At 46.1% G+C, this 25,723-nt stretch overlaps 1 protein-coding gene across 1 annotated transcript in view; it reads left to right on the top strand.

Annotated features, from left to right (window-relative positions):
* The window catches only part of LOC144941077 (microtubule-associated serine/threonine-protein kinase 2-like), a 288,270-nt gene that overhangs the window by 132,386 nt on the left and 130,161 nt on the right, over positions 1-25,723 (top strand). The window contains exon 4 of the mRNA XM_078867518.1: positions 6,610-6,641. Coding sequence (XP_078723644.1) covers positions 6,610-6,641 — 32 coding nt within the window. The remainder of the gene's footprint in view (positions 1-6,609; positions 6,642-25,723) is intronic.

Genomic DNA, 25,723 nt, shown 5'->3' with positions numbered 1-25,723 from the left:
CCCCCCACTTGCCAGAACATTGTTCCCTGGACAGAAGCTCCCCTCACTCTGCTGTCTGGATATGGATCTGCCTCCCTGAACACATTGTCAGGCAAATCACCAATTCTGATCTTCAGGCCTTCAAATTCTGAGCACATAGACATCTCCTTACTTCACCACACGCCTTGTGTAAGACCGAGTCTTTGAGCTGCAGTGAACCAATGATTATGACAATTAGATGTATTAATATCTGATATGGCTATTGTTCACAATAGCACCCAATTAAAAAAAGTAATGTAACCATTCGTAATGGCCACCACTCAAGCGTCTCTCTCTAGGTCTGACCAACGGATGTCAACGCGCGTCAGGCCAGGGTTTGGGCAATCGGGACGACACAATTGCTGGTTGCTTGTTTGGTCCCCAGCAGCAGCCTTGCAGCACGGTTGAAGGAGTCCATTATTTGGTTGCGTTTGTTAATGCAGTGGCTGGGCTGGGTTGTTATGGAACTGGGGGTTATGCTGCCCTCTTTGCGAGCCCTAGACATATTTTGGTCATGATATGTTTGCTCTTGTTTGAAGGTGTACGAAGAATGAGTCACTCGGCACACGTATGTTGAGCGAATTCACACAATGTATAAAATGAGACCAGTACTAAGATGCAAAAGAGATGAGAGCACTTAAGGGGATTAAAAAGATGACATAAAGGAGGAAACTGAGAGCAGGGTATAGTGCTTTTGTAAAACTTCATTTCATAATAACAGACCCGTGTGGCTACAGAAAAAGTTTTGAATTAGCGAACATTACCCGCAATGACATGGATCAGAAACATGGACACGAACAAAGAAGATGGAACAAAGGCTGAAAAGTATGTAAGGAAGCATGGCAAGATGCATGATTGGAATGACATGGAGAGACAGAAAGAGTAATACTGGTAGGAACCTCCTGGTTCCACCAGCCCACAGGGGATTATTGTGTCCCTCCGTCGTGCATCCAAAAATGGGTGGGGCTGGGTGGGGAGGGAGGGGCTGGGTGGGGAGGGCCTGGATGGGGAGGGTGGGGCTGGGTGGGGAGGGGAGGGTGGGGAGGGGCTGGGTGGGGGGTGGGAGGGGTGGGGCTGGGTGGGGAGGGGCTGGTCACCCCGTGGTGCCCTTATAAATCTCAACGTTTAACCTCCTCACGCCGGCTTGTGCCCGCCCTCACAGTCGGGCATATTTACGGAATACACCACGCCGCCGTTGACCCTGGCCATTGACCGAGCAACCCAAGGTTCCTACCAGCTCCCTCCGCAGGAATGTGTTACCGGGATCATATGACACGTGCAACTTAGAGACATCACCGTCACTGGTAATTAATAAAGGGGCGATTTCCAAAACACAAGGTTGGTGATGGAATGGGACACCAAGGAGATAACTCCCTTCAGGATGACCACAGTGGGTATGGAGAGATGGGGTCAGCTTATGTGCAGAAGCGAGATAGATGGTAGCATCGCAAGACTTTAGGAGATGCCGACAGAATGAAGAAGCCTTCATCAGGCGCCACGGTGGCAGGGAGATGTTAACTACCTCACCTGGTATGCAGGAGGTCGTGGGTTAGATCCTGACCCTGACGCCTGCTGTATATTTGGAGTTTCGTGGATTTTATTCCGGGTCCTCTGGTTTGTCACTCCACATTGTGAAACATGCGTGTAGAATATTTGGCTGCTATACATTTTCACATGATAAGCCACTTCGTTCAGCTGTCATTTGTGGCTAGGTTGCTTTTGAAAAAGAGCTACATAAGCTCAGTTGGCCTTACCTGGTCAAATGAAATGACAAAAAAAAAGATTCTACTCTTCTGTATGGCAATCTGTTCAGGAGCTAAATGCCAATGTCGTGGTTTGCTAGCCATGAGAGGGCTTCAGGAGAGAGAGCGTTTGTGTACTTTTGCAACTCCTCCATTGAAGGAACACAAACTAGAGTGTTTTACTATATGGTCCATGGTTTGGATTACATTGCCACAATCACACTCCTGTGGCATGTCTTTAATTTCCCATTCATGAACTTTGGCCTATGGATGTTTTGGTGTGGTTGATGATTACACCGGTGTCTTCGAGAAGGAATGTCAACGCATGGAGGTGCGATGTTTGGATATCGAATGAGGTGATTGTCATATTTGTGGTCCGTTGACCGTAGCCGATGAAGGCGATGCATTTGGACAGTGTTTTAACAAGTCAGTGCCAGCCCACCAAATGGAACAAATGTTGGCCTGACCAGTTGCCATGTGGCAGCCACGAGATGCCACGCCGTGGCTCGCCTCGTGGAATCCCGCATTGCTGTGGTGGCGATGGTGGCCGCAGTGGTGTGAGTGAATGCTGTGCATTTGGCAGCACAAGTGGAGAGGCGCCACTTTGAGAGGCAGACGTTTACTTTTGGGATTTATCTTGAGGATCAAGTGTCGGCCTGGGAGATGTCGCCCACCCACCTACTCCCCCGTAATCTGTCCCCGCCCCAGCAAACGGCCGCTCCTCCCGGCATCCCCGCACCCCACACCACTCGGTGTGCAGCCTTCTCCAGTCACCAGTCCTCATCAAAAATAATCATCATTAGCAGATGATATTGGTTAATTTCCTGTATTTGCGGCCCTGTGAAGGCCTATTGTTTTAGCAACAGTGCGCAATGCAGCTACAGTAAATCCAATGTTGTACTGTACTATGCGCTCACTGTCTTTGTTTCCCACCCTCACCAACCGGCACTGGTCAGGACGGTAAAGCGGTCAAATTATCTACACCGCTCTCCACGACCATGGAGAGGCTCTCATCCAACAGTGGATTTACAAGTATTTTTCTCAAAGGAAGAATATGGGAGAGACATAAAAATAAAACTTAAAAACAACAACTTCAAGGATCATAGAAAAAATATTGACCGTTCACGACCACACTGGTCAGTGCAGGTCGGTTCGGGGAGTCTAGGACGATATATATCACTTGCTACAGGTATTAGTACTGTCCAGGAATTGAATTCAGGTCACAGGATTCATCATGCAGTTCACGAACCACTGTGCCAGCACTTCTCACCCCGTTTGTACAATAGATGTAAAATGCGAGATGGAGGGTTACTATGTCACGCTACAGCTAATAACAGTGAGATGAGCAGGCTTACAATTCATATTAGTAATTTGCAAAAACAAATTTTGAATGCTTTGTCATCTTATTATATGCCAGGTAAATTAACATTTTAAACGTGGCAGTTTGTGTGCACCTGGGTTTATTATGTCTTGGTGGGGAGAGAGGTTTCATGATAAAATGATTCATGCAAAGTCAGATATTGTCGTTTGTAACTATGGCATTTCACGGACAGCGTTCTGAAGTTTAAAATTTGAAGATTGAAAATCCAATGTTATTAGTATTTGTGGAAAACCTAACCGACATCTCAAACCAGTGTCAAAAATGCTGCCACCTGCTCAAACAGTTGGGAGTCTGCTTTTTTTCCTAAACATCATTACCTACTCCACTCATATATGCCAATGGATTTGAGTGACAGCCTGCAGATGGTTGAACCGCTTTATTACCTCGCACTGATATTAAAAACAAATTGCATAATTTGCTGTACTTTGTTTTTATGAAGCGGTCCAGTTTCCTTCGACAATTGCTGATGGGGTTTAAGAGTCGGCAACCCTGCCGCTTAAATCGGTAGGGCAGGCGAGTCTCGCGGCACCACCGTTATTACGCGCTGTTGGTAATCGGAGCCTCGAGCTGTTCTCCCACGTGACGCGTGTGTTCTCCTTCACTGGGCCGGGCGGGTGGGGGAGCAGCGGAGGATCGGGCGAGTAGGCGAATGAACGAGCGAGCGAGAGCACAGACGGGTGGGCAATTGGGGACTCATGGGTCGGCAATCAGCAGAACAATAGGGGGTGGCAGGGGGGTGGCGATTAGACGCAGAGAGCGGTGGTGGCGGCGATAACGGAGTGAGATAGAGAGGGAGCGACACCACGCCCTGAGCCGCTATTCTCCCCCGCCACTGCCCACCGCCGGGTACAAGGGTGAGCCACGCGGCATGCGCTCGAACCGTTGCTACCACGCAGCAGCGGCAGCGGCGGCAACAGCAGCAGCAGCAGTGCCCGAGTGAAGGCAGCCGCCTTCCCTCGCGCCGCAATGCTTCCCTTTACTGCGAAGGAGGTAAACGCACTGGTACTCGCTGCCGCTCCGCTCTTAATGCACGTCCTGCCGGGTCGGGGGGGGGGCGTCTCTTGCGTTGCGTTGGCGAGCCAGCAAAGTTGATCGCGTGGCGAGCGTGGGCTTGTTTTTATGTGCGTTATGATTGAATGACAAGCTTGTGGTAGGTAGTGGGAGTGTTTGGTGGTGGTGTTGTTGGTGTAGCTGCCGTTGTGCTGTTTTTGTGTGATGTCTCCCAATTGCTTTGTTTAATCGGCGTTGGGTGCAAGCCGATCTCTGCAGTCTTCATGTTTATGTGCCCCTGGGTTCTTCCGTAAGGCTGATGTAGATCAGAGCAACAACTGCAATTTCACATTCAGTTGGTAGCACGTGTTTTAGTTATTGGCCAGCTTGTTTTCCATTAGTCTGATAACAAATGCTGCTGGATGATATTGGTCTGGAAAGCCAATAGCCCAATTACTTAAAATATATAATTCATACATTGAGACACAGAACAAAGGTCTGTGTATAATGGTTGGGTAGTTTCGTGGTTGGAATCTGTTTTTAAATGAGTGACTTGGATTCTTCATCTTTCGTATGGCTGATGTAGATGCATTGCAACAACTACAATTTCATATTCAGGTGGTCAAGTCTAGATAATCGCGTCAGGAGCACCAGAGTGTATCATCGCTGTGATGTCTCCTTCATATTTGTGAATCGAGCATTGCGTCATTTTCCGTTGCACGGTCTGTTCTGGATGACCACAGTCGCACATCGGAGAGTTTCTAATTTTTCCATTTATGCATCAGGTATCCGTATCTGCCGTGGTTTGTCCGGATGCGGTTTAGGGTTGGACCATTAGCTTTGTGGAATATCAAACCCACCGGGTAATCCTCGCCTCGTCTCTCGGTGGAATTTGCATGTACACATACATTTGTGTGTGCAATGTGCATATCTTAAGAAAAAAGCACGTATCTTTGAACGTTTTTACACAACGTGGTTATCTCAAAGTATTTTGTGTGGGTATGAGCATGTGTACAAACAGTATAGGCTGTGAGTTTGTTGCATCTTGAGGGTAAGGATGCATTTGAGGCACATGGGGATTTGAATTAAATTTCTGCTGTACAATTATGGAAATGCTCGGACCGTCATCAGAGATTCCATCCAGCAACAGATTGAGAATACATATTTGATTAAAATATGTAACAGGTGTACAAATGTACATCAACATTAATATATACATCCCATAAACTATATCCGATGGCCTGAAATTTCTGATTGTGATGAAATATAAACACCGGGGCAGTTATCGTCTCTCCTGCGCCGATGTTTAAAATCCTATCCCACGTACTAATTTCAGTCTGAGTCAACCTAGAGGACAGGGAAGTCAGGCTGAGTTTTTCATTGCCGCCGGCTTTTGTGGTGAATGGCCAGGTATCAAACCGCAGACCCATTGAGATAGTAGCGCAGTGCCATGTCCCAGGATTTCTGAAATGCGTCCGTTTGTGCCCCTCTGCAGTGCAGGTATCTTATTTTGATCAGGCACCCGGTGTGCTAGTCATGTAAACATTTAATGTGGATTTGATTGGATAGGGTTGGTACATTTGAATAAGTTGACTGCGAAGTGGGCATGAGTATTGGGAGTTGCAGAAATGCCAGGAAGCGATCGCTGGCCCATCACTCACAAACTCTTGAAACGTAACACAGCTCCTGTTTAGCCTCACAGAATGGTAGTGTTCTATGAGAGATGGTTATCGTCAGCACAATTCCTTCTTGCCACAGGTACATACCGAATGTTGAAACTCGCGTACCGTGTCAGGTACCTGTTCAAGCCTGAGCCAGTTAATGGGAGGCCCTGGCTTGGTTCAGATATGATCTTCGACCGGTGTTGTTCATGGCCTACAATCAAATTTGCATTGCCAGCAGCATGTACCGCATATTGTAAACCACTGTGCCACCACTCCATAGAAAACTTGTGCACATCGTATTAAGCTGCCCCCTCCCCCATGATACATGCTGTCAACTAACCTCCCATGTTCCAAGTCCAGGCTTAAGTCTTCCTTTTTTTCTCTGCCAATAACTACCTCTCCAATCTGCCTCACTATATTCCTGTACAGCATCTTGAGATGCGGTCACATTTAGATGCTGTATAAATCCAAATTGCTCCGTCTTGTAAGCGTACGCTCATAAACCAGGACCAATTCTGATTACAGGTCCCAAGTTGATGTAGATCACAGTCATGACCCAGGCCATCATGCCTGTGTTGGCAATAAAATTAACATTGTTCTGTGAGAAGTTTACAGGATTCATACTTTCAAGACATTTGCCCATCACTAAAGGACTATAGAACATCTACTAACTGGCCTTCGGGCTGTCAGCGGAGGTGAATGCCGTCGTGAAGCTTGTTTGTACACAAAGACACCTCACCTGGCTTCCGCGAAGCGTCTTCCTTTAATCTCGAGGTTTTCGCTAATGTTCCCATTGCCATTTTGTGTCTTTCAGAAGGAGCTGAGTCTGCCAAGGCGGGGAAGCTTGTGAGTACAACCGCCACGTCTCTCCTACAACGCCCCTCCCTTCACAATTGCTGCCCTTTCTCAGGGCATTTCTATCCGACCCTTTGTGTTTTCTCTCTCTCTCTGTGTCTTCTTCTTCCTCCTCTTGCGTTTGCTGTCGCAGATCAATATCCAAACTACTCAACCGCCCGCCTTTTACATCCTCGAGTTCAGTGTACCTTTTTGTGTGCCATCTTATGTCCGCCCCAAGGGGAATTCCTGGGCAATGATTGTCAGTGAGGTCGTATCCTGTACATCCATGCTGTCCATCAAATTCGCGAGCGGCCACCTTTTAGATCAGTGTTTTAGTTCAGCAGTGGCAACCATTTGCTGTGTGGCTAAGGCAGAGCATCGCAAATGTATTTTTTGCCTGATGCTGGGCACGACAGAATGCACACGGGATTGCAAATTCGTTGCGATTGCTTTTCCCCATTTTAGACGTTAATTATTTTATCCGATTAGGGCACGCGGCCCGTAATTTCCAGACCACCTTGAGGGATGCCAGTTGATTACGTAAACTTCTTTTTCACCAAATTTCATTTGGCACAGAATGCCACTGCCTCGGGCACTCATTGGAACTCAAAAAGGAGGCCGCGTTTTGCCTCTACAAAATGCCGCACACTCGCGAGCACTTCTCGTCAAAATACCGCACAGCGCTGCCCGTGCACACCTATTCAAGTCTCGTGTTTGTCCCTCTTCCTGTTTATGTATTTTGAACTTCTTTCGCACCGTAACGTAGCCAACCGCGCTAATTGGAGGTGCTTTCTCTGCTAATAATGTACACCCCCCCCCCACTCGCTCATCATCTTCAGCCAGTCCGATGCGGGTGGGAGCTCACACACATACTGCCCCTGCTCTGGATGTCTCAATAGGCCTTCAGTTCTTCTTGTCCATTGTTATGATTAGTTTCCTCGGAATCGGAAGACCCGCCTCTTTTTTTATGATCACCTTTTAACTTCTGTGAAATATCCATTAATCGCCAGCTCACTGTTTTTTTACGTGTTTATAATTGGTGATATGGTCAATGTACATTTTATCTCCCTCACCTTATACGCAGGATGTCGTCGGTTCGATCCCGACACTGACGATGCCGACACTGACGATGCCTGTATTATAGTTGGAGTTCGCATGCTCTCTCTCTCTCCCTGTGGTTGTCTGGATTTTTCTCCAGGTCCTCTGGTTTTGCCCTCCCCTTTTCCGAATATGTGTTCAGATTATTTGGCTGCTACTGTAAATTCCCACATTACGATATGATCCACTTGATGACCTATCAAATGTGGACAGGGTCACCTCTGAAATAGAGCTAATAGCCCATTGGGCTGTAAATTTCAGTATTTTTTCAAACCTTACACCTATGACTGTGAACACTTTTACTCGTCTGCGACATGCAAACATACTATGTTCACATAGCTGTATTCATTTTCTTGCTTGAATGTGCAACGTGTAAGACATGAATTTTCATCACGCAGCACACTTCTCAACATTGCATTTTCATCTCATCAATACACACATTATTGATGTAGTGCAAAGCATTCTATAGAGGCACGTAATCCCTTATGTGCATCGTAACCCACCCTTTTTATGGTGCAACCTCTAAATAGCTCGAACGGCTGGAGCCTTATGAGCCTGGCCTTGAGAGCCAGCATGCTACACCACATATATAACGGCATAACGGTATAACAGCAACCCGGGAAAAAAAGCTCATTCATGTTTTGTCCGAGTGAAGTCTCCGGTCGTCGTTAGCTGTGTGGGAGCCTGAACGCACCAAAACAAACCTCCTTCAAAAAGCCTCCTGTGCTGTGAAACTTTGCAATGATGAAATGGTCCCTGACTGTATCCACCCAGCTCGGCTCAAACGTCGTGCAGCGCCGCAAGGTACAACGGCATGAAAACGCGAATGCCGACGACCTTGCTCGGCGATGAGGTCACTCGCCCACGAGCGCACGCTGTCTTTTGTGACACTTGTTCCTGAAGGCTGTCAACACGGTGGTGAGATGGAGGCAGTGGCCGGCACACGGGGTTTGATTATAAAACACATTGGGTTTTTATGTTAAAATTGTTGTGTTAGTCGATGTGAACTCTAGGCACGATGTCCGGCTTTTGCGATGTTCTGCCAATGCCTGTCTTTGTGGCTGTTTATGTCGGTGGGTGAGATCAGCCTGCAGTTGTCTGTGGTCTGACTTGCGTGCTGCCCTGGGTTTGCCCCACGCTGCTGCGTGGCACATTTTTCACGTCGATTTGTTTTTGTGGCGCGATACTCGGCAGCGAAAATGTGGCTGGTGTGCATCTCGAAATGCAATTCATGTAGCACCGAATGAATAGCCCTCCACAGTGGGTGCACATCTCGCTGATCGCAAAGCATGCACGCTTTTCGTGTCATGGCGCAGACTGAGCCACATTAAGTGCATCGTAAAACGTTGAAGAGTGCAGAGCAATTATGGGATTATCATAGCAATATCATGCAGCTGTGTTCGCACTATTTCTGTGTTGTTTTTTTTTACCTTAATTAGTAGAGGGAGATGCTTTACCCAGACAGAGAATCGAGTGATGTAATTTGTTAGCGTTTTCTATTTAGCCCACTGAGCTGGACTCCTTTTCAATGAAGTGACCGTCCTGAGATCATTAAACTCTCGCCACATGAGAACCTGGTTAACCTTGGATGGGTACAAGCGGCTTGAATTCAGGATCTCAGCAGTGCTGGCCAATTGCTTCATGAACATGAATTCTACACAGAAAGTGAACAAGTCACCTGTGTGTACGTTTAGTGGCTCGGGTGGCGTTGGGGCGGGGGGATTGAAGCGCCGAGTCGGAGAAGCGCTTCGTGATTAAACCGGGTTCCCGAGCATCGTGCATCGATGGTTGTTAAGCCCAGTCATCCATGGAGGGCACTAAAAAGGTCATTAAATAGTTTTTTTGGCACTTAATATGGAAAACTCCAAATGAAAATTCGAAACGTTCGATTGGATAAGGCGTGCAATGTACGCTGTCTTCACGGACTGCTAAAGGTGTGCCGCTCGCGTTTGTTGTTGTCACCTTCTGACCCCATGCCCCTACTGGACATCTGTGAAAAAATAGCTTTATAGCTCATCGGATTGCTCCAGTATTAATCAATATTATGATGCTGATAAAGCGACCAATGAAGTGACTTCAGTAGGTGTGCGACGTCGTCTTTAGGTGCTCTTCTCTGACATGCGGTGCGAGAGTTCCCAATAAACAATGTTGTTATCTTGTGGCATAATGCAGATGGATACGGTTGTAATGTTATATAGTATGGGGTCAGGGGAAGCTAAAAAATATTTCCTAGATTCTTAATTGAAATTGCAACCTGCAATTGAAATACCGCAGCTCTTTCGGTGTCTCGCGATCTCAAGTAGTTGTGGAGAGCGTGGGCGGACAATGTCGTTTGCGAATCTCTCTCCCCCCGTGAAATGTGTGCAGCGGCGTGGACGTGTCTGTTGGGTTGTGTATCGTTAAGATGCTTTTCCACAAGCAGTGCGGAAAACACCGCGATGCATGCAGTGCGTCGTCGGCAACAGAATAAGCCACCCGTTTAGTTTCACCGCTCACTGCGGCTTTTCGTCAATTGCACGTCCGTAAAACAAAAAAACACGATATTGCATATTCAATTGTTCTAATTAAATGTACCTCCCCCCGTGTTTTCTTTTAATTTGTCGCATTTTTCATTTGGTCGTCTTTGCTCGTTTGTTCGTGTCCACTGTTTTTACTGCGTCGTACAGCCAAGGTGCGATTGTGATGTTGTCACTGAAGACCCACAGGTGCAGACAGCTTTGCGTGCAGTAAACACGCACTTTCGATTCAGAGTGGTTCATTGCACACAACATAGTTAATGGTCTATAGTGCCTAGCTCACACGTATATCCTCATTAAAACATATATATGTGTGTCCCGCATATACAATTTCTGGGGCTTCATTGTCAGTGGTGTAATATCACATGCTGAAAATCACCTGCCAGAGTTTCCTTCAGTAGACACCGCCTTATAACCAAGCACATATATATTTACAGTACATCTCTTTTGTCAATCCACTGCTGGCACTGCGGCGGGTTGTGGGGGTTATTTGACCGTACTTCACCACGCCGGTCAATGTGGGGTTGTTAAGAGTTAGGAGCGTGGACACGTGGACGTAGTGCGGTGGTGAGATGTTAACTCCCTCGCCTGGTGTGCAGGAGGTCGTGGGTTCGATCCCGACCCAAACGCCTCTATATTTGGAGTTTGCATGTTCTCCCCGTGGCGGCGTGGATTTTTCTCTGGGTACTTTGGTTTTTCCCTCCACACTTAAAAACATGCTTTTACAGTACTTGGCTGCTATAAATGTCCACGTAGGAAGCCACTTCGTTAAGCTGCTATTATTTGTGGCCAGGTTGCTTTGGAAAAAAGAGCTATATAGCTCAGTGGGCCTTACCTGGTCAAATTAAAATAGATTAATTTTTAGTAATACAACTCCGGATTTTTGCTGAAACTCAACCCTTCTGCCGCTTTGAAGCCAAGCCATCGCAAAAATTGCCGCCCATCGAAACCCAGCGGCGGGTCGAGCGGCGTGCTGTATAAGCACTCACTGTATGCGGTGCAGCGTGGGTTAATCCCGTTCAGCGCGTTGCTCCCGCGGTCCTTACTACCGGGGGTGCAGGGGGGCATCTCGCATTACACGGCGCCCCCCCCCCACCCTGACAGCGAGCACTCTGCCGCCCAACCGTCCGTGGTGTTTTGGGGCCACCATAGGTTAGCCCGAGAGTGCTGGTCATGTTTAATTCATGGAGCCGGCACGAAAGACTTGTCTGCTAGCCGTCGTCCGCTTGAAAGCCCAGCGAATCTCCACTTCCCCCACCTTCCACCACCCATCCTATTCCCCCATCCTCCTCCCCCACCCCTGTCCACCACCATCTCCCCCCTCTCCTTATACACAATGGCCGAGCTGCGCTTAAAAATTTAAGGCTGGGTTGCATTTCTGTGGGGGGTGGAGAGGGGGGGGCGCAGGTGAGCAGGGGTGTGTGCTGAGGGATGGTCTGGTTGGGGGGAGGTTACAAAGCACAATGGAGGGAGGTTGGTCGTTGTGGCAATCGAATGCCGACCTCATCGATTGCTTAACGTAAGGCGGCACCGTTGTGCTAAAAACAAGACAATCTATTTGTATTTTACCAGGTAAGGGCCACTGAGCTATCCAGCTCTTTTTTTCAGAAGCGATCTGGCCACGAATGATAGCTCTAACAAAGTGGCTTATCATGTGGACATTTACAGCAGATTTCTAAATGTGGAGGGAAAAACTGAAGGACCCAGAGAAAAATCCACGCAACCATGGGGAGAAAACGCAAACTCCAAATATACAGATGTCAGGCTTGGGATCGAACCCACGACCTTCTGTATACCAGGCGAGGTCGTTAACATCTCGCCACCATGGCACCCCCATGAATGCAAAGCGATTATCTGCACGGGTGAGCAGGTGGTGGTACGGTATTTGCACCGCAGGTTTTTGTTTTGTGCGAATCGCACATCGCCTACGCAGAGGCAATCGCCGGTTAATGGGTTGCTGTTTTGTGCGGGTATTGTTTTGGTGACTGCAGAGTCGAGTTGTCCCTTATTGTGGCTTCTGTGAGTCTTGAGTGATGCCGTACGATCTATTCGCAATCTTGCAGGTGCCATATATTTGGATATCTGAGCCTTACGTGTTTTTATCGCGTTTTAAGAATCATCAGATCCCAGCATGGACATTTGAGACCCTAGTTTGTCAAACTACCTAAACACATAATCATAATATTTATTTATCCTGGAGAAATCCGATAAGCTATGAAGCTCTTATTCACAGATGTTCGGTAGAGGCGGGTCAGAAAGTTACAACAACAAAGAATGCAAACACATAATAGGAGTGCAAAGTATAGGAAAGGAAAGAAAATCACTACAAATGAATACGTAAAATAGTGTGTAAGTTCAAATTGTATAAGTACACCAATTTCCAAGCTTGGGCAAAGCAGCAAAACAACATTAAAAACAAGTCCCAGACAACACACAGTCCCTTTAATAAAGTTGCACGTCATTTTTTTTTACTATCGATACTCCACGGGTATCTGGGATGCTGACATGGCCCAGCAGTAGATCATTGGCACGTTCAGCACCTGTTTCGAGGGTTCACAGTTCGGATGCGGCAGGCTGTCCTGGTTCGTCCTGCGGATGAATTAACCACGTGCTTCACAGGGAAGAGTACCCCTGACATCATTTGGAAAGTGTCGGCCATTGTTGTGCTGGGTTTATGGTCGAAATTTGAAAGGAAAAAAAATACTCAGAGATTAATTGGGCAATACAGATTATCGTCGCCCACCCCCCACTGTTAAAACTTTGCATGACCCTCTTAAAATTGCTTTGAGGCTCAGTGAGACTTTCCTTGGTAAACAAGCAAGTCTTGGGTGCCATATAACCAACAATTATGATGATAATCAGCTGCATCATCTTCTTGACCGATGATGACTGCTGATGGTATTGTGACTTGTGTGCATGTGACTGGCTGTGAAGACCGATGCCTGAGTGGCACTTGCTCCCACGGTGGTTGCGCTTGTTGAGACTGCATATGCAGAGTAGCTTGAGTTTTAACATGCTGATGTACAGTCCTTCCATCAATATATTGCTGGATGAGGGCCCCTCCCCATGCCGTACGGTTCGTGGGGTCTATTTGATCATACTTCACCACGCTTGCCAGTTGGGTGCGGGATGGTGAAGGCATGTACGTCTGTATGTGGACGCAAAACGTGGCCAACAAGCCTAGATTAAATAAACAGCCCTTTGTGTTATCGGTCCCACTGAATGTCTTGAATGAAAAGGAAACAGTCAACCTGTGTTGCTCACATTTCACGACCATCTTTCCCTGGGGCAGATCCGTGCAATGAAATTTCAGTGCCGTGTTGTTTTCTTTCTTCTGTGCAGTTGAGGGGTTAAAGGTTGTTGGCATACACTCATTACTCACAATCTATTGTTTTCATAAGAGAGTTGTCAGTCCATTCATAACCACTGACCACCTGTGTATTTCATGGTGCGGAGAAAAAAATTAAAAAGGGTCATTACATTTTTTTGGTTTCAGTGCGTCATCACAGACAACGTGTGGTCAATTGGTGATCTAATTGTGATGGTTTGCTTAAGGAAAATCCTAGACTTGGGTTTTTCCTGTAAAATAATTGACGCCTTATAGTGTTGGGGGGGGGGGTGGCAGGACTGGAATTTCACTGGCAAAGTTGAGTGGAATAAACCTCGATTTGTTACCTGTGGCAGCCAGTTTTTTCAATCCACTGCTTAGATGTGGGCTTTACGGGTTGTGGGGCATTACTTGACCATACTTCACCACCCTGGCCCAGTATAAGTTGGTTAAAGGCAGGGAGCATAGACATTGGAGAATTTGACAGTACTAATGTTGATTCTGCTGCACTGCCCTCTGCTGATAATGCAGCCCCATGGCAGCCTGTAACACTCAATTTGGTTGAGTGGTGATCACCCATCCGAGCACCGCCTAGGCTCAAACTTGCTCAGCTTCCAAGATCTAGTGAGATCTGGTGCATTCTGGGGGATGTGCACTGAATCAGAATCAATCAGAAGCAGAAGTTTATTATCTGAGTAAATAACCCATTGAGCTATACAGCTATTTTTCGGCCAGCGGACAGACATGACAGCAAGACTTATGAATTAATAAATAAGCAAACAAACACGATATAAATTTTATAATGAATACATAAACGAATTAAAACTAAATTATCTTAGAAAACATTTATGTACATTCGCATTTATATTGTTTGACTTTGTGCAGGTATGCATGCAGTAATGTATTACAGCCTCGACACACGAGAAGGATATTTTTAATGCAAAAAAATGTCCTCAAGTTACCACACATCTGACAGACAGGCAGTGGAGTCAGCATGGAAACGGCAATGCTCTCACCACGCGCGAGTGCTCTTGCTGTGCCCTTTCCCCTTATTTCTGATAAGCATGTTTGGGGCTACGTACAGTGGGAAAGAAGTTCAATATACGTACATACATTAATTTATCGGGACAGATTTCGGCCAATTGCCTCAGTTTCCGTGCTTGTACCACAGCAGCACGCCTTGTTTCCATGTGTATCGACGAAGCAACCCCTCGACGTGCGTCACAGATACAGATCTGTTTAATGTGTCATAGTAGCAGGCTTTCCCTACCAATATTATCCATAATAGAGGTTTTTTTGGGTTAGATCGCGAAAATATAAATGTCTCGTTAAACCCACCACCGCCTGACGCGGCCAATGAGTAAGGTTTGTCACGTAAACAGACATGTTAATTCATTACTACTTTAGCACACCGGTGTGTTGGAGAATAAACCCGCAACATTTACAATTCCAGTACGACAATTTACCGGTAATTACAACCAACCTCATCAGGCGGCAGCTAGAGTATTGGAGAAATCCTCTTGTGTCGGTCTTAAATGAGGGAGTAAATGTGATGTCGTCACTAAATATTAATGTCGTCATATAAATTATCTTATGGGATTTTATATAGAGCTTTTGCCAAACCGCTTTACAAGAATTATAAATTGTACATTAATATTGGCTGATTGGAAAAAGGGATGGGGTTTGAGTGTTGGGGAGGTGAAGGGATGGCAAGGGAAGGGTGATAGGAAAAGGGATGGGCGAGGTTAGGAAGGGGAAGGGTGATGATGGTTGAGGTTTTAAGGATGCGGACAGGAAGTAGTAGAGGGATGGATATCTATTATTGGTCGGGTTATTCACAATTAATCAACATACATAATGATTAGTGTGGACCCAAAGATACAGATCCGACCGTCGTAACAAATCTACTCTCTGGTAGCAATCCGCCTGTCGTGCCCAGCGCTGTTGTCGTCGTCGTCGGGTGGAGCGGTCAGTGGATCGTGATGAGGGGTCGAGGTTCGCGCGAGACACTTTGCCTGTGGCATGTTGTGGGCAGTACAGCAAGCAGGTTCGTAATGTGTTTGCGTGGCAGAGTTTGGGAATTCTCCGTGCGAGCTGCTCCAGTTTAGTACCACGCAGGATTTATTTTTATTGTCAATCAAATTTGACGAAACATCTCGAGCAGCATGCTTCTGAACAAGTATTGCAAGCTAATGAGGCCATTCAGGTTGGACAAAAATGTATCTTGCCTATTACACGACGATTACTTCAGTAATGTATTCAAGCTTTTATTTTTAGTTTTCAGATATGTTCGTAGACGAGAGCCCATGGACGTGAGTTTGTTTATGCCCCTGCAAGACAAAAATGTATCCTCCTTATGTAACTCTTGTTGCTTTAATGTGTTTTTCGTAACCTAGTTGCGGTTAATATTAAAATAAAAGATGTGGCTATCACACCACGACGCAATGTCCCCACACTCGCATATTTCATTTGGCACACGCGTTAGCATACATGTCACAGCTAATGCCTTGCGTTGGCAGTTTCCTGCTTTCGCAGATTTACCTCGTATCAAACCATCACATCGGTGAAAATGAGCTGGTGGCTGACCCCCCAGGGCTATCCAAACACATTCAATTTCTATCCTTGCTTATGATGGCAAGATGTTCGGGAGCTAAATGCCAATGTTGAGGTATGCTCGCCATGAGAGGGCTTCACGAGAGAGTTCGTGTAGTTTTGGCATTCCTCCATGGAATGAGCACAGACCTGAGAGATATACTACATGGTTCTTTAGTTTGGGTTGCCTGGCTACAGTTGCACTCTGTTTTTGTCTTTCAATTTCCCTTCACGAAGCAGATGTGCCCATTGATGTTTTGATTTGGCTGATGGTTACACCGGTGTCTTTGAGGAATGTCAAAGCCAGTAGGTAGGATAATGTTTGGGTGTCGAATGAGGTGTTTATTATTCTGGACGTCGGCGTTGTTCCACTCCGCCAGCGTTGTTCCGTGTCTGGGAGAGATTCGAGGATGGTGACAGCAGCAGCGCAATCCCAGCAGGGGGATTGGGACGTGAGTCAGCAGTGTGTGAGGTGCATTGTTGAGGTCTTGGTTGATGGGATAGATATTTGCATGTCTCTGCGGATATTTGGTAGCAGAATGTTCACCAGAACAGGAGCCATGGGATTGGTGTCGGTTTCAGTGTTCCCTTTGATGATGCGTATCGCCTTTTTTAATTTTGCATCCAGCAGTTTTATGTATGAGCTCTCGGACCAGACTGGAACGCAGTAACTGTCACTGAGTGGATCAATGAGAGGGCGGCAGTACGCAGCACATGAGTTGAGGCGCACCCCACGTTGTTTCTGCAAGTTTTTGTAGCAGGGCAATTATTTATTTGATCTTTCGACAGATCTGTTTTATGTGTAGCTTGAAGGGTGAGGCTTCTGTCTATAATAACCATGAGATATCTTGGAGTGGGGTCAGAGCACACTAGGCTGTCAGAGAAGGACACATCAAAGGTGCCATTTGCTACACGATTGTTTCGATGGAAACCGCTTGTGCGGCTGCTGAGCATCGCATAGATTAGATGTACGGTAGAACGGCATCTGATTGATTTTTGACCAACATCAGCAGCGGGCCATGGCACCAAACAGTGTCATAGGCAGCAGAGTAGTCAATCGTTTCTGTGCCAGTTTTCTGTTGATGCTGTAAACCAGTTTCAACGAAGGTGGTGAAGGCAACGATCTGTTCACAGCAGCTAAGACCAGTTCGAAATCCCGCTTGTTCGGGAGGCATTTCAGGGCAGTTGGGGGTCGATAATCCGATTTGTTCTTGAAGGCAATTGGAGGGTCGATAATCGGAGAAAGTCGGGCAAGCATGGCACATTCCATCACATTACAGAACCCCCCTTGTTATATAAGAAAATGAGCTGTCGACTTCCTTCCCCTCGTCAAGTCTTGGCTTCGTACCTTTTTGGTTCGTTGCCTGTGACCGATTGCCTCACTCGTATGCATTAAATATGCCCACTGCTTCTGTGCGGCAGCTTGAGATGCGTTCGCAGTTATACGCTGTAAGTGTGGAGGGCAGCGCAGCAAAATCTATTCTTGTTCTGCACTCCCCTCAGCTTCAATCCTACCTGCCAGATGTGAGGGGAAGGCCCTCATTCAGCAGCAGCTTGAGAAAAATAGACTGTAAATGTATTCAATTTGCCCCAAACAGCTATACATATATTTTTGTATATATACTATGCATCTTTCATGAGATGCTTTTGTGTGAAAAATATGTGTATAATATGCTAAACTAATAAATGTACCAATGAAGCTGTGCCACGGCTGGTTTTCTACCTCTGGATGTGGCCGTGCAGTCCGGTTTGCAATGAGGGCCGACCGGGTGGTAGGAGGTGGTGCCATTAGCGTGGCACGACCGCGGCTAACGCGCGCACGCCGATCGATGCAGCAATGGAATGTCTTGGCAGCGCGGGTGGAAATGGAAAACGATGGCCTTGGTTTCAGCTGAAGTAAGCTTTCCTGGCGCGGCCAAATGAATGCCGTTCGCAGCAGAGAGCGGCGGACGGGTGCCAGAAAAATGTATGAAAACCTGGAGAGACGGAGGCATGCGCAGAGTTAGTCCTGGGTTGTCGTTGTGCGGCGAGGTGGTTTTACCACGGCTCAGCAGGTGGCGCAAGCCGCACGTATGTATGTAGAACTTCTTTCACACGGTACGTAGCCAACCATGCAAACCGGAGGTGCGGGGGAAGGACAACAAACTAGATACAAAAAGCAGTTCTAAAGAAATGAGTTTTCAATCTACATTTAAAAGTGCGTAGCTCCAGTGGCTTCGTAATAGCTCGAGTGGAACCTGAACTCTAATGGACCCTCCTGCTTGGGTTCAGCCCGTCGGGTGCTTTGTTAAGCTGCCCTCTTTGCTCACTCGTTGCTGAAACGCCCTCTGAGAGACAAGAGTGTTGCGTGTTAAATAGTTTTGGATTTTTTTTACAATGGGACAAATCAGTTGCCTCATCCCAGTCACATCTTTTTTATTTGGCGTTTGGGTCTGGGCCAGCCTGGAATCAAATCCCTCGCATTTCCTCTTGCCCAAATAGCGCTGACCCAGACTCGTGTGTTTATTTGACCGAGTTGGCCTTGATGTAATAATCTGACCAGCCACAGCGTCCAGCTGGCTCCGTTTTGACATGGAAACTGCCCTGCTTCATGAAGGCTGGAAAAATGTTTTAACTGGCGATAAGAGCTGGGTGACTTGCAACATTTCCAAGCCTGGAATCACAATAACATGTTTTTGATCAAATGTAATTTCTAAAGGAATCGGGGGATCGGTGAAATTGTGAAATCATTATCGGTGCCAGGCTGGATGGTGCCCAGTGTGGTGGTCAGGCAAGAAGGGAGGACCCATCGGGCCTGAATGGCCTAATTGAATCTCAATTCAAATATATGGCCGACATCTATGTGCTTATCTAATATGTTGCAGTCGTGATTCTCATTAGAATGGAAATTCTGATGATACCAGCCAGCTGGTATCAACCACAATACATTCCTAAGATATACAAGCAGACAAAAATATTGATGACTCATGTAGGTGTCGATTCTTGTGTGAGGTTTAATATTTTATCGTTGTAATTTTCACCTTCATCACGATCATCTTATTGGCTTCATTAATGATGAGGTGAATTGTTTATATTGATTTACATTTATGTATGCCAAAATATAGGAGCATCCCTGTGTTTTGACATTGTTATAATTTACATCCCTTTGTCAGTTTGTGGTTGGATGAAGGCTTCCCTATGCCGTGTTGGTCATGGAGGATGTTTCACCATGCTGACCGGTGCGAGTTGATGATGGGGGTGACCAGGTCCAGTTATCACTCGCCACTGATCTTAACCATGGTGAGGAATTGAACTCCAGTGGCCCAGGTCATAGCGCAGCGTGCAAATCCCTGCATGACCAGCTTGACCCGTTCTTACATTTTTAAGAAAATAATGTTACCGATGCGATTATGCAATTGACACGTGTGAGTGCGACTTTGATATCAGTCTTGCAATGGGATCAGCGTGACTTTCCTTAGCATCACACTCTGAATGTGTCTGATAAGCGGTGTGGGCAATGTAATCATCAGGAGCGTGCGGTGTGAAAGTCCACGTGGATGCACGTGTTGTGGGGGCGAGTGCGTCACTGCAGCGCGATAGAGGAAGATGTCAAGTGCTGTCAAGCTTGAGCGCTGCTCAAAAGGCCCAGGGTCTGGGCGACTGCATAACGTCCGTTCATTTGTCATTACCGCCCGTCAAGTGATTGCAAATCTTTTCACTGTCCACCCACATTAACTGCACGTTGTTTCACCGTAGTAATACACACATTTGCAAAGATAGCAGAGCAGTTTGGAGTATTTGTACATTTATTTGAATATCATGCTACTCAAAAATTATCGTAGAATACCCCTTATAACGTTTTGTTATAAGGCCGCCAGTATAATTCTGTGATACCTGATTAAATACATTTTCTTTGCCGGCCTGCATTAAATTACACACGACCATTCTCTGGCTCGACAGAGCTCAACGCCACGAGCGATCTTGAGCCAGTTGTGGAAATTCCCTAATCCTATGATGTAGCCCAGTCTCTCCACACCACTGTTTGCGTGTAATACAGTGTGCTCGTGCCACCTGCGACAGAGAGATGTCGAATGTTGAGTTGACAACGACCTTACTCTTAAACCCACCGCCTCTCAATTTGCGAGTCGGCCGTTGAGCCTCGATGGACAACAGGAGAGTCGCGCAATAGGCGACACCGTTATAATTCGACATGCATTGTATTTCATCATGATCATCATCATCATCCCTCCCAATCGAGGATGATTGTCTTCCATAGAAAGTTGCATTATCTGTGGGTTCGAACAGAGCTGAGGAGATTGATCTGGGATTGACAGATTTTGCCGCGAATGTGCTGGAAGCTGCCGTTCCTTTCACGAAAGACGGCTGTGCGGTGATTTATTTTATTGTGGAAAAGCTTTAAAGCTTTCGTGACTGCAGGGATTCATCTTCTTGGTTCTTTCGGTAAAGTCACGTAGAAGGGAAATAATAAAATAATACAAATAAAACATAATAAAATACAATTCTCACGACGTTTCGGCCACAACGCAAGCAGCCGTCCTCAGGTGAAGAACAGGTCTGTCGGAAAGACAGCGTCTGAATGAGCACCACCAAGCTTGGCAGCGTATATTTAAGCTGGGTTAGAGGGGGAAGGACGCCTTTTCTTTTTATTATTTTATTATTTCCCTTCTACGTGACTTTACCGGAAGAACCAAGAAGATGTGGAGAAGCTGTTTCACAGTAGCTTCCACGCAGTTATTGACAGAACGGGATCATGAATCCAATGGCAAGGAGACCGAGACGTTTGGAGATGTCGTTCTGCTGCAGCCTCCGTCCGCCTTCACATCCTTTGAGATCTTAAAATCTTCTTCCGCCTGCTCTGCTGTCAAGGACTTGTTGGATTTACCAAGAGTCTAAATGTGATTTAAAGCTTTCGCGACTGCAGGGATTCATATTCTTGGTTGTTTCGGTAAAATCACGTAGAATGGAAATAATAAAATAATAAAAATAAAACGTTAAAATTCTCACGACGTTTCGATTGCAACACAAGTAATCATCAAATTTTCTTGCTGTGGTTTTCACACCTTATGATGATTGCTTGTGTTGTAATCGAAACGTCGTGAGAATTTTATTGTTGTATATTTATTATTTTATTATTTCCCTTCTACGTGACTTTACCGAAAGAACCAAGAATATAGTCTAAATGTGATCGGATCTCAGGACACTGTGCAAATGGGGTTTGGCGCTTCATGACAACACAGTGGCATTTCTTTTTAGTGGAGTGGGGAGGGGGGGTGAAAATGAGAATTGAATGCTGCAGGGCGGTGATGGGGATGTCGACGGCAGAATGGTGGAGATGCAAAGGAAGGCACTTCATGGATGGAGACAGCCGTAGGCACAGGAAAAGAGAAAGGTCTTAATACTCATTGACTGCTCTTTATATTACAAAGAGATTGTGGAGACGATGCTTACGGGGGCTTTATAGCAGTCCGGCTGTCTCACGTTCCCAAAAAGTAATCATAAAATGAATATTTCTGCAATTTTCTAAGGGAGGAAGTTTTCCCCTAAGCTCAACCTATTAAGCATAATCACGTACATTTTAATAATGATAATAATGTCAACTTGTAATGCGCCACCGCATGGATTTCGCTCATCGCTCGCGAAAAGAGAGAGAGAGTGACTCATAGGCACCAGGAGGAACCACGGATGAGCGTGGAAGGCAGAAAGCCACATGGTGAGCCGTTGCCAAATCCCCCCCCCCCGGCTCCTCTCCAAGCTCTGCGGTCCTCTGTATATTAGACTTTTTTTCTTAATTTCCGAGCGCCACGGTGGAAAGATGTTAACTAACTCACCTGGTATACAGGAGGTTGTGGGTTCAATCCCGACCCTGATGCCTGCTGTATATTTGGAGTTTGCATGTGGTCGCGTAGATTTTTCTCTGGGTACTGCGGTTTCCCCTCCACATTTAGAATCAACATGAGTGTTTGGCTGCTAGACATTTCCACTTGATAAGCCACTTCGTTTAAGCTATCATTTGTGGCTAGGTCACTTCTGAAAAATAGACAAATAGCTCAGTGGGCCTTACCTGGTCAAATAAAAATAGTTTAGTTTTAATTTAGTTCATATTTATATGTTATCGGCCAATTAACGGGTGTTTATATGTGGGAGGAAACCAGAGCACCCGTATAAACTCATGTGTGCTGAGTCATACATTAGTTCTGAAATTGGCATGCTGTAAACGATGATGATGGTAGTGGCGATGGTGATGATGCTGGTGGTGGTACGGCACCCAACACGACTGGACTCCTCTTAACTGTGGTCATTCACGGATAAGAGGCATCGAGTGGATGTTTAACTGTTGTTGTGAATCCCAGGAAGTGCTACCTCTCTTATATTAACGGTGGATTTTCGTGGATAACAAGAGTTCAAATCTGCAAACGACGAGACAAACCCATCATAGCAGAAAAACAATTGTTGTTTATCAATACGAATAATGGTTGCCATTTAGCAAGCGAATGGGTGCCTAAAGTGTCAAAGTGGGCCTCTACATACATGAGGTACACATAGGCAGACATGGCAGAAGTGAGCATTGGTGACGATTGCACTCAAGAGTCCTAACCAAAGCGAAGCCGGTCTACAGTTCTCTATTTGTCTCACTGTTGCCTGTTGGTTTGTCACATATCACTGAATTTATTGATAGTGACTTAAGACAAGATGGCCACAATGCAGTTTTTCAGGAACTAGTGGCTTTACGTAATTCCTCGGCTTTTTGTTTGTGTATTGTTGATAACGAGTCACCGGAAAGGTGGCAGCAAATTCCTCATCGTCTACAGATTTTCTCACAGATACCATCTGCAAATAGCGCCCCCTTATATCAATCTGGAAATGAAGAGTTCCACTCTATGATTTGGATCTAACAACCCTGACGACTTGCACGACATGGGGAGGCCTTCATCCAGCAGTGGATTGAACAACACCTGTAAATAATTATATTATTATGCCTGAGAACCCCCTGAGTTACCAGACATCGCAAGAAGCATGTTATATTTTATACATGCTAATCATAGCTAATACTCATGACAAAGGGAGTGTGGGAATGCATGGGAATATTCGCGCACATTCGGCTGATCACTTCGGCTCGTTCGTCACAAGCGAAGTAGTGCGTACACAGACTTAATCCCGACAGCTGCTGCCAGACATACGGTGGCTGGCTGACCAGTCGCCCCCATGCCAAGCACGGCACCGTGAAAACAATCCGCACACGGTGAGCTATCTGCAACACCGACGCGGGTAACCAGATAGGGCCACATTCTAAGACTAAGGTTTTTTTTTTAGCGAGCTGGCGACAGAAAGACCTGGTCTCCGTGGGCTCGCAAACCTTGTTTAAATTAGACTTGGCTCATTAAGGGCCCCAAGGTGCAAGCATTAGCAAGGTGTGGTAGCTTTGAATCGATTGATGTAGTTTAGTTAACCAGGTGTGTATGCTAAATGAGATGTATTGTCTTTAAGGCTGTGGCATAGTGGTGGGTTCACTTTTCTCTGATTTCAGTGGCTTGAGTTTTATTCCAAGCCACAGCTAAGAGCAGTCGTGAGTTATATTTGAATCAGTCCTGGGACACGCTGACCAGCATAATTCAAGTATGGTCAATCAACCCCTGTGGCCAACATGACCTAGGCAGGCCTCCATTCAGCAGTGGATTGACAGCGATTCTCTGAAAATTATTTTATCATGTTAAACTCTTGAGAGTAGCATAGCCATTCTAGATTTAAAGCTTAGACATATTGTTTGAAAACATCTTTATCTGGGACATATTGAGTCTTTGAGAGTGTTTTTGTGATTGTTTTGGAGATTGGGACATTGCCTCGAGTATTTTTGGTTTTGTATGTTGGAGGATATCAAAGTATGAGCAGAACACCCATACATGAAAGAGGAGAACTATTAAATCCTGCACATCTATGTATGATTCTACCTTGGGGTGCTGCCTGTTTTTAGTTTTGGACCTCGGCCCTGGCACACATCGGATACTCTTGTGGTTGAAGCGAGTGTCATCTGTGCAAGATGTCGGGTTTCTGTAATTGGTAAATGCGTGTCGAATTTACCAGGCAACTACATGAAACAAATGATCGAATGCTTACTGGGGAAAGTGTGCCCACTGCCAAGCTACGCTACATACGGTATGCCGCACTGCGGCCGTGACGGTGGTCGCTCTGTTCCCGATCGGGACCACGGTCGTCGCGATCCCCTTCGAGGCGGAGCGGTTGTTGTTGGATGGTGCATCAACTTTCCTTCTCCATTACAGTCGCGCCAGCGTCGATACTCCCCCCCCCTCCACGAGCATCAGCAGCCCCTTCTCTCCCATCGAGTGAAGAGCCACTTGCCCACCTCTAGCTCCCTTACCCACCCCGTACTCAATCCTCTCCCTTCCATTCCCTCCTTTCCACCACCCCTCGCAAATCAGCTTTTGCCAAAGTGTTCATTACCTGTGATTTTTGTGCACATACCAAAATAAAAACCCTACCACCTTGGTAACAAACACTGCTGTACAAGGAAATGGTCTGCCGTCATCATAATCATCACACTATTTATTTAAAATTTTACCAGGTAAGACCCACTGAACTATATACTGTAAGTCTTTTTCAGAACTGACATGGATGAAAATTATAGCTTGGGGAAGTGGCTTATGACGTGGAAATTTATCGCAGCCAAATACACGAAATGCATGTTTCTAAATGTGGAGGGAAAAATCCCCGCGTCCACGGGGAGAACATGCAAACTCCAAATATACAGGCATCGGGGTCGGGATCAAATCCACCACCTCCTGCATACCAGGCAAGGTAGTTAACATCTTGCCACCACGGCTCTTCATCAGCCATCGTCAATCCACTGCTGGATGAAGGCTTCACCATGCCTCCGCCATCTTCGACAATCCTGCGATGGATTGAGAGGATTTGATTTGATCCATCTCCTCACTGAACGTTCCTCTCAAACATCGTCGATTCCTCAGCTGCCACTCCATCCATCATTCTTGACCGTCAGGTGGTAGTAAACTCATATGTAGTATGTAAGAGAAGGTTAATATTTTGGGGCAGTGGCTTATCACTGAAAATATTTATTTTGTTAGACATCAAAATTACCACTGGCCAAATTTACATCCCACTCTATATTTTGCTGTAACAAGGCAGTGTTAGTAATGAAGGGTGGCAAAGTTGTTTGTTTGGTTTTGACGTACAGGAATACCTTGTACTTTCGTCAGGTTAGGGACCAGAGCATGGACGAATGTCAAAGCAGAGCTATTATTTAGCTTGCATATTTATTTTGGCCGGCGAAAAACGTACATGCAGATAACTACAGTCACAATATAGATTTTTGGGTCAGATCGCGTTATTTATAAATGTGTCATAACCCTCCACCACCCGATGAAGCTGATTGTAATTATCAGCGAAACGTCGTACTCAAATTTCAAAATGCTATTGATTCTCTCTTCAGCACACCGGTGGGTTAAAGAAGTGAATTATTTCGTCCTTTGAAAAACGTGACGCATTTTTTACTGTTTGGCCGTGTCGGGTGGTGGAGGGTTACG

The sequence above is a fragment of the Lampetra fluviatilis genome, chromosome 24 (assembly GCF_964198595.1).
Source record: "Lampetra fluviatilis chromosome 24, kcLamFluv1.1, whole genome shotgun sequence".
Taxonomy (NCBI): domain Eukaryota; kingdom Metazoa; phylum Chordata; class Hyperoartia; order Petromyzontiformes; family Petromyzontidae; genus Lampetra; species Lampetra fluviatilis.
This window is presented reverse-complemented; position numbering and strand designations above follow the sequence as displayed.